The sequence below is a fragment of the Ascaphus truei genome, chromosome 3 (genome assembly GCF_040206685.1).
Source record: "Ascaphus truei isolate aAscTru1 chromosome 3, aAscTru1.hap1, whole genome shotgun sequence".
NCBI classification, from domain to species: domain Eukaryota; kingdom Metazoa; phylum Chordata; class Amphibia; order Anura; family Ascaphidae; genus Ascaphus; species Ascaphus truei.
The window spans coordinates 347,781,978-347,796,117 of NC_134485.1; the positions used below are offsets into that span (position 1 = coordinate 347,781,978).

The 14,140-nt window shown below is 43.0% G+C and overlaps 1 protein-coding gene across 5 annotated transcripts in view; it reads left to right on the forward strand.

Annotated features, from left to right (window-relative positions):
- The window catches only part of RARG (retinoic acid receptor gamma), a 152,873-nt gene that overhangs the window by 99,718 nt on the left and 39,015 nt on the right, over nt 1-14,140 (forward strand). Inside the window, exon 1 of one of the 5 annotated variants that reach the window (XM_075591827.1) lies at nt 12,678-13,040. The exons of 3 other annotated variants lie outside the window; for them this stretch is intronic. In XM_075591827.1, the coding sequence (XP_075447942.1) occupies nt 12,899-13,040 (142 nt within the window). In that variant the 5' untranslated portion in view covers nt 12,678-12,898. Of the gene's footprint in view, nt 1-12,677; nt 13,041-14,140 lie in introns of those variants that run through there. One more of the 5 variants, XM_075591829.1, reaches the window with a different exon arrangement.

A 14,140-nucleotide genomic window follows, 5' to 3' on the forward strand; every position in this document is an offset into this window, starting at 1 on the left:
CAGCTTCACACCACTATACTCCTCTCCCTGGCCAGGGGCAGTGTTATTACTTACCTATACCAACTCAAGCAACTAGACACTGCCATCTCTAGACCGACAATAGGGGTCTATTCTAAGCTAGCGATCCGCTACTACTGGCATAGTTCCAGCTATCTGACACATTAGTGTCATGATTAATTTTTATCCTTTTCTATGCACCATTTATTTTAATAGTTAATTTGAATAATAAAGATCATTTTTAACAACTACATTAACCACTAGCGATAACTGAGTGCTATACCAACTGAGTTCTTTTTCTTTCGGTTTATTATTAATACAATTCTCAGTCAAGCACCTTATCCACAATACTATATACTTACTTGTCAGCTGAGCAGAGGTTCACTTTCTTCCCTACCCCTCCCCCGCCTTTCCCACGGTATATATAAAATGACCACCAGCAAGGAATCATAGACAACAAGTCGATAATTAGCAGCCACATTACTGGCTGTGCACTAATTGTTGCCACTGACATGTTTAACACTGACACCAACTAAATGCAGTTCAAGGTTCTAGTAGCCACCTTGGCCATAGAGAAATGTGAATATGTTGTAGACTGTGATACCTTTTGATAAAGAGGCCTACATAAGTTATTACTATACTAATGTGAAGCTCTATGTACATTAATGGCGCTACATAAATAAAGACATACAATACATAAGCACCCACACAAGCACCCACACAAATCCTCTATTCACACCCTCTGTCTACTCCTTCCTTCTGTTGGGGATCTCTCCTAATCCTGAATCCAGACAAACACACCTGATCTCACCCACGCCTCCCTGCTACCTCTTCCCCTCTAAATGGTGTTAACCCTCTCATTTTAATACTGACTAATCTTAAAACTTACCCCACAAATCAAGCATCAGAGACCTACACACCCCATGCTGATCGTATATGTTACTCACGCAGACACACACTATGCAATCCTCTCACTCAACAGACATCTTAAATACTTCACTCACACATACAACTCAAAAACAACTCACTTTTTTGTGAATGTCTCTGTTCTCTCCAACTTCCCCACTCCCCACTGCACCATTATTTATACACCCCTCTCCCAACAACTTCTTTACCCCTCAATAAAAAACACCCACACAAATCCTCTATTCTCTATTCCCTCTATCTACTCCTTCCCACTGCTGGGGATCTCCCCATAGCCGGAAGTCAGACATACACACCTGATCTCACTCATGCCTCCCTGCCATCTCTTCCCCTGTAAATGGTGTTAACCTTTTCATTTAATACTGACAGCCTTAAATATCACCCCACAAATCAAGTATCTCAATAGCCTGCACTCATGGTTACTGTCTCACACTCAGTCACTCCTACCACCCATTGTGACCAAGCACTGTCATCTACAGCACTTATTCCCTCACCTGTTGTCTCTGTAAGATCCCCATCATACCACTTAAATTGTAAGCTCTCCGGAGCAGAGATTTCCCTTCTGATTTTGCTGCGCGTATTATATTATTATAATTCCCCGAACTGTATTCTTTGTGAAGCGCTGAGTACACTTTTGGAGCTATATAAATAAAGATATACATACATAAGAGTACTTTGTAGAGTAAATTATAGTGTACAGAGCTATTCAAAAGCTCCCAGCTCTCCTCAAGTGTACTGTGTGCGCTTTAAGAAGAGACCCGTGATTCCTTATAATTTAATCTATGAAGAATTCTCATGTTGGTTCCTTAAAAGATATCACAATTTACATCAAATCCACCAAGCAACGCATTTAATTACTTCAGAAATGGAGGACTCTCCCAGTCCTAGATAAGGGGAAATAATATGGTACATAGCCAGCACAGCTCTCCTCTTAAGAGCGTTGTGTGAAACTGTTTAAGGTAGAGAGCACAAAAGGAGAGAGAGAGAGAAAGTGCACACGAGACAGACTCACTGTCGTCTTACTCTGGTCCCAAACCAATATGGATTTGTTTAGAACAGGAAACCTGTATTTTCTTTCTCACTCTGGGTTGGGCGTGTATGTTAGCACTAGGAGACAGCATGTTCACATTTTGTTCTGAAACACACAGACCGAGGAACTTAACAAATCCCATGGTGTTATTAGAGTCGAATATCTTGATCTGAAACTGCAATAAAAGCGAATATATCAAACGTTTAATATTATCTCGCCCTGATCTGAGTCTCCATTACACAAGGGGCTTGTAGCAATGCCCTGATATTATTAAGGGGAATGTCATGATTGAACCTTAAATACATAGGGTCTTAATTAAAAAAAAAAAAAAAAAAACCTTGGTGCTTTTAGGACTGTCCTAATATGAGCCTCCTTTACCGAGGGAATTGTTATAATCCCGCAGCATTATTAGAGGTAATGTCCAGCTCTAATGCTCAATAACTACACATTTTATGGCCCTGATCTTAATTTTGTTGCAATCTGGTAACTCCGGGCGGCAGAGCTTTGGGGCATTTCTTAGCTGTGTCTGTGTCTCGCAGAAGGGATGTGACGTCTTCCCAGATGTTGGACAGGGGAGTGAGGGAATGTCTAGATGTGTCCATAAAGGCACGAGTGTCTGATAGAGAGAGAGACACAGAGCTGGGATCTTACCTTCACACAGGGTTTGGACCTTTCTCAATTTCCTTCTGCTTCTAATTACTGGGCTCAGCTGCTCCAGGGTACCCGTGACCTTTGGCATGTCAGATACCCCTTTAACCCCCTTTATCATTGACAGCTACTTTTTGGCAGTCATTGAGCATGATCTAAAATGACATATATACATAGCTGTCAGGAAATAGGTAAAGTGTAAGCTCTTTGGGTTAGTGATACACTGTATGTGTATCACACACACACGTGTGTACTGTGTATATATATATATATATATATATATATATATATATATATATATATATATATATATATATGCAAATGAGCATACAGTAATATTTCCATTTTATATATACTGTATATATATATATATATAAAATCAGGAACAAGGGCACACACAAAACAGGGTATCCGGATATGAGATAACGGTAAAGGGAGGATGCATACCATCCAAAAATGTACAAGAAAGGAAAACAGGACAGGCACTCCTATACTCAACAAAAAGTGACATTTATTGACTCCAATAAAGTAAATAAATGTCACCTATTTTGAGTATAGGAGTGCCTGTCCTGGTTTCCTTTGTTATATTTATATATACATACAATTATATAACTACTACACATACACACACACACACACATATATAATACTGCACCAGAATCCGATGAATCAGACACAGCGCTGCAAGTCAAAATATCGTCCAGTGCAAAAAATCTACCTTTCTGCCCTCTCTCTGTAGGACCGAAATTTTGTTTTTTTGTACTGGACGATAAAGGTTTATTTTGATATTTTGACTTACAGTGCTGGTGGAATATTAGGCCGCACTTATAGTCCCGGTGACGGCGTGCCGCGTCAAAACAAGGTGATATAATCTGCGACGGAGCGACACAGCAACCAAAATTGCCTGAAGTCAATAGAATTTGATTTTGTCGGCGACCGCCGTGTGACGTCAGTGGCACATGAGCGGTTCAGCCAATGAGGGCGAACCGCTCACGGCCACGTCTCCACCACACACCCCGGTCGCCCTCCCTTGTCTCCTGCACTATAAGCATGAATCGCTTACAACGGTGACGGATGATGTCACGCGGTCGCGTCACCGTAGCCAGGACTATAAGCGCGGCCTTACAGTTCAATGTTGTACCTGAGACTCAGAGACATACAGGGACTTTTGCCCAATGTCACTGTGCCTCGAGAGGCACCGCAGCACTTGATAAGATAATCCCCCACTTGGGTTCCATGACAATCGCTATATTTAATGCAGGCAACAGCCAAGCACTCCCCCTCATACACATATTGTCACCTCACATCAAATTCAGAACGCCTTCCAGATGCTAATGATTTCACCCCAAGATGCCAAAAAGTCCTGTACAGAATATAACTGCTTCCATGTGTGTGACCGTAGACACTAACTGGAACTATCTAGGGCGTGGCTGGCCTTGGGCGTAGAACCACTGATGTAAATACCAACTTCTGCTTTTGAGGGTGTTCACTCCGTATGAGGCATATGAATAAACTGCATTGGCCAATTTATTGTGCTGTGCTTTGCACACAGATGTGGTTTTGCCACTGTATTTGTACAAGCTGCACGTTTGTTGTGTACGTTCAGTTTTATAATGCTGTACATTGATTTAGCTATGCTGCTGTGCACTAAATTGAGATTGGCTATCTCTTGAATGCAGGCGCAAAGTACTTTCTTCCTGTCTTGCCTTTAAATACTTTCTGGGCAAGCTACCCTCGTATCTGAACAAGCTCCTCACCCCTACCACATGCAGCACTTATCACCTGAGATCTGACTCCAAAAGACTGTTCATGGTGCCAAGGTTCAACAAAGTATCCGGCCGCTCCTCCTTCTCCTTCCGTGCACCCCAAAACTGGAACAACCTACCAGAGATTCTCGAAGCCGCCACCAGTCTAAGTTCTTTCAAGACTTCATCTGTTTCACATTTTAATCTGGTCTGTAACTGTTAATTGTCTGTTAATATGCCCATAACATATATTGTTCCTAGCATGTATTGTCCTTGAGAGGTAACTCCCAATGTCTGTCAGTGGTCATGTTGTCTTGGCATTTGGTGGTTATGTTGGCTTTGCATATCCATATCCATGTCCTCCATCACTGTGCAGGGTCATAGATACAGGGATCCCTACTTGACCATTTATTAGAAGACCGCACTGTAAATGTTTACTGCTTCCTCTTGTCATGTAATTTCTGTTGGTTAATTGGTGTGAAACGGTAGCACTGTGTATTGTTAAGAAATACATTTGTGGCAAATATATGGGATTTTCTTCACAGTTAAGTTACTTTTTTTTTTTTGCCATGAATCCTGTAAAGCTGATGGAAACGATTAGAATAAATAAATACACACCGCTTCAGAGATTCAAATAACAGCACTTGAGTGTTTGTGTAAATACTTCTTTTGTGTGGTGTGTGTAAGACAATACCATAAAGGTGCAATGTCATAAGATGTATTTGTCAAAGATGAGGCTATCAGAGTGATGTTCCGGGTAAAGAAACAGTGCTACCTTCTTGAGCACGTAAGTGGGTGAGTAGATAACACGGTATGTGCTGCCTGCCGGCTCTGGGCGTGTACGATTTCTGGAGATTGAATTTCCAAATGACAGTGGCCCAGGTGCTGCTTTATAGCAGCAAAGTAGTGTTTCATGCAACATGCAGCGGTGATTCCAAATGTAAGGGACTTGAGACGGAATATTTTTTTTGGTTATCTCTGCCATTATTTTTAGAAACACTGTTAAGTTACCAACCTCAGGGAATTAGATGGATGTTTAAAGAAAAAGATGTTTTTTTTTTTTTTTTTAAGTTGTCTCCCTTCACCCCAAAATGACAGCTCTCTCATTACATCCTGATAATTACTAACCCATTAGCTGCTGGAAGGCCCTGCTATGTACTGCAGCACAATGTGTTGCGGTCTCCTTTGGCAGGGAAAGGGTTAGGGTGCAAAAGATTTATAGGTTCTTGGACAAGCTCCAATGGCATACAAAAAAATAAAAATTAAACCCAATATTGTTGGGGTCCTGAGTAATTGCTGAGTTTGCTTATTCCGTAATGTTACCTAACTTGTTTAATGGCCCACTCCCCTCTTACTCGTTGTTAATACCTCGCCCATCATTTGGTGTTAACTGGAGGGAGTATCCAGATGTGTGGCTCCCTTGTATTTTAGTCCACAAATTAAAAGATGGAAACCACTTTCCATTTTTCAAGCTTGTTGGTATGTACTTGTACATTTCCCGTTGTTACGAGTGATTTAGGAAAGATTGGTTATTGTTTTAATATCCGAGTGCCTCTCCTCGCCTTGTATTTGATCATACCCACTTTAAGTAACTGCAGTGTATCTCAACCCAGAACCCTCTGCGGCTGCACTAGGTCTCACATGTGGCATGTTCAGGAGTACAAGGATTGTTCATTTGATATTTGTGCCATTGCCGTGCTGTGCACTGTATATTTATGCAACACAATTGTGGCCACTTTATGGCATTTCCTTCTCAATGAAGTCACTGTATAGCGGACTTCCCATTGAGCTGCCACAAATGATGAATAGACGCACTACTGTAGAGAAACAGATAACACTAGTTTAATGTTTGCGTGACGACGTATTTGGTGTCAATCAGAAAATATCACAAGCCTTCAATGTACTAAGGCAGAGGTTCTCAACTCCAGTCCTCAAGACCCCCCCCCCCCTCCCCGGTCAGGTTTTCAGCATATCCCTGCTTCAGCACAGGTGGCTTAATCAGTGGCTCAGCCACTGTCCTGAAGCTGTGGTAGCCTGAAAACCTGACCTGTTGGTGACCCTTGAGGACTGCGTTGAGAACCCCTGTACTAAGGAGTATTGGGCAGGCAAGTGGTTAACAGATTGATTCCCTGCATGTCTAGGTTTAACATTAAATGGGTTAATGGAGCTATCAACTTTTTCTTTTACAGTCACTGCTGTGGATGGGACAAGGGAAATAAAGTACAGATTTAGCAGGAGAGCCGGGAGAGATGAGAAACACATGGGCTGAGACAGAGAAAAGGTGAGAAAAGGGAGAGAGATTAGTTAACGAGAGGGAACAGAGGAGAAGGAGAGAGCGAGAAAAAGGAAAACAGGAAATGAAGAGAGAGAGAGAGAGAACAGAAAGGCAAAGAAAGAAAAACAGAATGTGGAACAAGGAGTGGTATGAAGAACAAATCTACACACACTGAGAGAGAAACAGAAACAAGGGATGACAAGGAGAGAAAGAGAGAGAGGGACACAGAGAGGGACACAGAGAGAGAGGGAGAGAGATGGGGACAGAGAGAGAGAGGGGGGGACAGAGAGAGAGAGGGGGACAGAGAGAGAGAGGGGGACACAGAGAGAGAGGGACACAGAGAGAGAGGGACATAGAGAGAGAGGGGCAGGGAGAGAGAGAGAGATACACACAATCACATGTGGAACATGAAAAGGGTTACAAAGAGAAACATGGAAGAGAGAATGACAGGGACAAAACAGGAGGAGAGAGAAGAAGTAGGAGGAAAAATAAGAGTGAGAGGGAGACATAATGAGAGCAAAAGAAGGAAAAAATGGTGGAGTGATTAAGGAAATGGAGAGCGAAACAAAAAGGAGGTATGCAGAGATGGGGGAAAAATCTGAAGAAGGCACCAAGAGAAATAAAAACAGGGAATAGAGGAGGGGGGAGGGAGAAAAGGGGGGGGAGACTGGATAAGGGAAGGGTGAAAAAAAGAAGGAGAAAGTGGAGGGAGCGAGAGAGAGGGCAGGCGTGTAATAGTATCAATGCCTTGGAAAATTGTGTAGCAGGCAGAGAAGGAAGGACTGACACAGGGCTGGGTCACATGGAGGTTACTGCACCCAAAGGGGGTTCTGGCAGGGTTCATACAGATCTGGCTGCCTGCATCTTTCTGACAGGGAGGGGAGAGAGAGAGAGAGACAAGGGAGGGAGCTGAATTCCCTCTCACAGGCAACGCAGACTGAAGGGAAAATGCAGAGTTTCACGCCACAGGAATGTACCACTGTATCCTGACCGGAGGGGAGAGAGAGAGAGCCAGAGAGGCAGAAACAGAGAGCGAGGAAGAGATGTAAAAGTCAGGGAAGGAGAGAGCAAGAAATGAAAAAGAGGCGTGTAGGATGAGCAAGGGAAGGGAGAGAGGAACGAGCAGGGAGAAGAGCAAGGGAGAGAAGTGGAGAATGTATATACATACTGTATGATTGTCTGTACATATAAATCCAGGTACAGCAAGTGACATTGATTATTCAGATAACACCACATATGCCACCATACTCAGAGACCACAACATATCAGAGCGTTTCCATATGTTTCAGTGGCAGAGTTGGTGCAGAATATCATGTCCCACCAGAACTCACCGGGGGACGGTGAAGCCTTCTCAATCTGTGCATGTATATATCGTGTTTATACATGGAATAAAAGGATGAAGTGAAGTACCTAAATGGAGAAGGGAGCGGGGGAGAACTCGCGACAAACCTTGAGGCTGATAGTAAGAGAGATATGCACGGTATCGAGATGATGCAATCTGCTCCATCAAGGAGTTGACGTTTATTTTGATCCCATTAGAGCCTGCGGCAAATGTTTCAAACTTGTTATTTGAGTTTCTTAACGTCTGACACCAATGTCCTCAGCAGTAAGTTTAATGCTGGCGGATTTATAGGATGCAAAGACGCTATTTGCAGACACAAACGTTGATCAATACCATCATCATAACGCAGTGTACAAAGTCTCCCCAAACTGCTATAAAAAAAGTCACTTTGCGAATGCAAAAAGTCACTGATGCAAATGGAGCTCTTTCAATGCAAAGTACATTGAAACATTGCCACACAGATACAGCATTAAACAGGCACTGTTAGCATCATTTGTGACCCCATAATAAATTAGAGAGGTCACCAACAGAGAGGAATAGCAGAAAAGGTTGCTCCTTTGGTAAAACGGGGTGATGTTTCAAGGCAATTGTGGAGCAAAATGGATGGGCCATCTTCATCTCTTGTGCAAGTTCTGGTACTTAGTCCCAGTTCTGCCATGCATTCATCGCCTCGCAATTTGGGGAGCGTCAGTAGAAGGCGTTAGGAAGGACTTGCATCCCTCGTGTATTAAAATGAGATGTATTCAATTCTTCATCGCTGGATGGTCGGGAGCGGTCCATTTTGTTTAATAGTTGGGTGGATAACACCACCAGTAAAGATGAAATATATCCTAATTCGAAAGGACTTCCACTGGCAAGAGAAAGGGGCAGTCCTGCTCCTCCTGCTGCTCTGCATACACTAGGAAAAATAGAAATCATTAGATCAAAGTGATTTGCCACTTGAAGAAAAATAGGTGCATATTAACCCAGTCAGTGCCGTGCAATTGTTGCAATCTGTTCTCACAGCTGATTTTTAGGTTTTCAAACATTTGAAGGAAGGGACTCTCACATGTGTCTTCTTCCCAAGTACCCAGCACAGACAGATCATGAGTACTTTGAGAATAAAAATGTATTTGGCCACCAGTGTTGGATTGGGCCATGAAAGGCCCACATGGGGAAGCAGATTGGTATTTTTGCAAGAAATGTGTAATTGGGGTTCACATTCATACACATACACGATGTCATACTACATACATTCACTAGCGTACACATACACAATGTCACACTACATAAATTCACTAGTGCACACATACACATTGTCATACAACATACATTCACTAGTGCACACATACACAATGTCATACAACATACATTCACTAGTCCATACATACACAATCGTATACTACATATATTCACTAGTGCACACATACACAATGTCACATTACATAAATTCACTAGTGCACACATACACAATGTCATACAACATACATTCACTAGTGCACACATACACAATGTCATACAACATACATTCACTAGTCCATACATACACAATCGTATACTACATATATTCACTAGTGCACACTTACACAATGTCATACTACATACATTCACTAGCGCACACATACATGGTGTCATACAACATACATTCACTAGTGCATACTTACACAGTGTCATACTACATACATTCACTAGTGCACACATACACAATGTCATACTACATATATTCACTAGTGCATACATACACAATGTCATACTACATACATTCACTAGCGCACACTTACACAGTGTCATACTACATACATTCACTAGTGCACACATACACAATGTCATACTACATATATTCACTAGTGCATACATACACAATATCATACTATATACATTCACTAGCGCACACTTACACAGTGTCATACTACATATATTCACTAGTGCATACATACACAATGTCATACTACATACATTCACTAGCGCACACTTACACAGTGTCATACTACATATATTCACTAGTGCACACATACACAGGGAGGAGTGGCTCAGCATGTAAAGACACTATAAACAATGAGACTGTTTGAATCAGGGGATTCAAGTTCAATTTCTGGTGTCAGCTCCATGTGACCTTGAGCAAGTCACTTTATCTACCTGTGCCTCAGGCACCAAAATCATAGATTGTAAGCTCTACGGGGCAGGGACTGTGCCTGTAACAATCCTATGTGCTGCGTACTGCGCACTATACTGTAATTGTGAAGCGCTTTGAGTCCCATTGCAAAAAAAAGAAAAGCGCTATATGAAATAGTTATTATTATTATTACTAGATACATTGATAGAGTAATCTGAGTGACTGCCGGTAGCTTTACTCACTTGGAAGATTCGCCAGTTTCTCAACTCTACCCAAGATTCCTGGAGCATCCTGGTCATTCCAGGGGACATGACTCACCAGACACTGGGTCCCACAGGGGATCTTCCCCGGGTACCCAAAGGGCTAATCAATACAAAAGGAAACTTATCAAAATGTGGCGCTCTAAATATTCAGATATCAATCATAAAGAGTATAAATTAATATAACAGTGATACTTATATAAACATATAGGAAGATGCAGCTGTGACCCGGCTGAGGTTTGCTCGGTCAATCCTCTTGGTACGGAATGGCGATGGGGTCTCCGGGAAGCGCAATATATGTAATAAAGAATAAAACAGTGATGGTGCAATATTGTTAAAGCAAGGTTAGTGAATCAAATAGTGATGACACGGCTTTCTATATATATACTCACAAACGTGTGAGGTTTTGCAGGCACATAAAGGTATCTTTTAAGGCATTCATTCAATCGCCAGGAGATGCAGAGATCAGTGTTTCCCCGTATGTATGGACTCCCAGGAACCTTATTTAAAAGATACAACTGGACATAGTGCAGACTGTATATATAGTTTATCAAAGGTAAGTAAAATCAGTTACACTCACATATTTTCAGATACAGGTAAGCATTTTAGATCGCAATGGATCTCTCTGGCTGGGTCGATGGTGTCTCAGCTTCCCCTCTCTCGTGGCGTGCGTTCCACCAGTGCGTTCCAGACACCGGAAGTGATGTCATCCGCCGCGTCCACTTCCTGGGGTTCCAGCCGTCTCAGGGATAGAGTGTCACTCTACGCGTTTCACCACATAGGTTTCATCAGGATTCCTGATGAAACCTATGTGGTGAAACGCGTAGAGTGACGCTCTATCCCTGAGACGGCTGGAACCCCAGGAAGTGGACGCGGCGGATGACATCACTTCCGGTGTCTGGAACGCACTGGTGGAACGCACGCCACGAGAGAGGGGAAGCTGAGACACCATCGACCCAGCCAGAGAGATCCATTGCGATCTAAAATGCTTACCTGTATCTGAAAATATGTGAGTGTAACTGATTTTACTTACCTTTGATAAACTATATATACAGTCTGCACTATGTCCAGTTGTATCTTTTAAATAAGGTTCCTGGGAGTCCATACATACGGGGAAACACTGATCTCTGCATCTCCTGGCGATTGAATGAATGCCTTAAAAGATACCTTTATGTGCCTGCAAAACCTCACACGTTTGTGAGTATATATATAGAAAGCCGTGTCATCACTATTTGATTCACTAACCTTGCTTTAACAATATTGCACCATCACTGTTTTATTCTTTATTACATATATTGCGCTTCCCGGAGACCCCATCGCCAACCCAAAGGGCTAATGCCAGCCATTTGCCTCCATATTTAGCAAAACAAGGATCTCTGGAGGTCAAGTTTATTTATTTATGTATAAAATGTTTTACCAGGAAGTAATACATTGAGAGTTACCTCTCATTTTCAAGTATGTCCTGGGTACAGAATTTATGAAAGACATAATGGAAAGATAGAAAAATAAAGAAGGAGAAATTGAGTGAGCTGCAAGACAATGCTGAGCAGTAAATGTTGGTGGCCCATCTTCAGTATGCTGTGAAGAAGTCTTCTGGCTGAAAGATGACTTGGGTCCTAGCAAGGGGGGAACAGCTTCACAGCATACAGACAAAATGCCAGGGAGGTACAGGGGAGAGAAGATGAGGGACACAATTCTTGGGAGATGCAGAAATAAAACAAGAATAAATAAAAGAGACGGAAAGAGACATCTGAGAAGCACGCAAACAACATTAAACTATTGAGCAGTGTTTTTATTATTTGTATGTGATTTCTCCTTGGAAATCATAACAATGAAGCATTTAATAATACAAGGAACAGACACATTGCTGGGGGGGAGGTGGGAATGCACGATATCTCTTAAAATTGAAGAAGGTAATACTTATTGCTGGCAGTGCGTTCATGTGCTGGTTGTAAGATATCTTCTAGTATCACAAACAAGGTAGGTTTGCAGGCTATTGAACAGCAAAAACAAGCAGTGGAGAGAAAGACAGATTGAGGGGAAATAAGTAGCAGGACAAAAAGTGGCGAGAAATATTGAGCTTTAACTCAAAGGGTTAAAAGTTGGGTTTCTTTATTTGCTTTTTTAACATCTCTATACATACGGCCTCTTAAAGCCAGTTTGGGATTTTTGCAGGAGGGGAGGGGTGTAGGTATTGGGATTCAGTGGGGAAGCATTGTATTGTTAAGGAGATTTGGGGATAGGTGGAGTGTAAAGGGGGGTTAGGGGGGTTGAGCTTTGGAGTGGAGGAAGCAGAGAGTTGAAAGGCTGTTGTGTAGAGTGGCCCGTCCCATCTCAGCTTCAAGTCACTCCCACAGCCCCAAGGCAGTTTGGCTATTTGCAAAAGGTATGCCACAAAGCAGGCTGTGCTAGAGGAGGGAGGGAGAGAGAGTGAGAAAGAGAGAGAAAAAGGAAGAAAGAAGGCACAGCTCACAGGGGGTGCCAGTCTCTCACTCCGAAGCCCGCTCTGCCTAGCCCCCTCTTTCTCCTCTCCCCCCCTCCCTTCTAAGTTAACTGCCCCCTTCCAAACTTCCTACCCAGCCAAAATGTACGACTGCATGGAAGCCTTCCCCCTGATGCCTCGGCCGCTGTATGACATGAGTCCCCAGGGTGCCTGCATGCTGCGGAAAGCCGGCTGCTTCGGGGGGCTGGACCCCTTTGGATGGATGCAGACCCACAGCTTGCAATGTAGGTGACACTTTATACTGTCTGTGTGTTTGTCATCTTGGAAATGGAAAAAAAAAAAAAAAAAACGTTAGACTGCATTCACAGGCACTCTGCAGTGTTTTCTGCCTGTGTTGTACCCTGTCCATCATTGTGCTTCCCTCTGTGTGGTGTAAATATCAGGGGGTTTAGGAAACTGTAACTTTTGCTTTGCACTGTGCGATGCACGGCGGGATCCCTGATTGTATTTGTGGCTCTTGCTGTACGATTCCTATCGCACGAGATGCACAGTTATCTCCCTCACTTCTCCACTTGCCACACGTAATCAAACGCACAGTTATCTCTTGCTACAAGATGCACAGCTTTCTCTCACTGTCGCAGGGACTCACTCAGCCCCGATAGGCGGTAGTGCACCCCGATCCGGCCTTAAGTGCCATTGACTTGAATGCCAGTTCACGGCGGATTGGAGTATGACACACCGCATCTCTGCCCTTCCGTCCCTCTTATTCACAACACATAGCATGCTCTTGTTCCTGTCACTGTGTGCCATGGTAAGCATACACCGAGGGGCACACGTCAGTCCTATTATTTTTATATATCAGGACCGTGTGTACAGTAAAATCAAAAATGCAATGTAAAACACAAGGCAGCAAATATACAATGTCCCTTCACTCTCAGGTTTCTCTGTCCTTGCTGACACGAATGTATTTAAAGGTTTAGCACATTATCATCTCCGTCTATAGATTACTCTATTCACAGTGTGGGTGGGAATTCAAACAACCTTTTATTAGCCAACAAAATGTAGGATGTGTTATTGTGTGTACGGGTTGGGGTGACATACTGGTTAACTTGCAGTCTCCCTGGGCATCTCTATGGGGGTACCCACCATTGGGGGGGGGGGGGGGGGGCAAATTCATACCTTTTTGCTGCCAGTGAGGCCTGCTATGCATTTCTGTCAGCAAAGGGGTTAAATTGTTCTGTATGGCAAAGCTTCCCTAGCATGACAGAGTGGGGTTTCCCAGGGGGATGGTGTGGGTTAAGAAGTTCAGTGAAGCACTGTGATTGTGTGTGTGAAAGCTACAGTGCTGGCATTATGTCCAGTGCTGTGGGTGTGACTGTTGCTC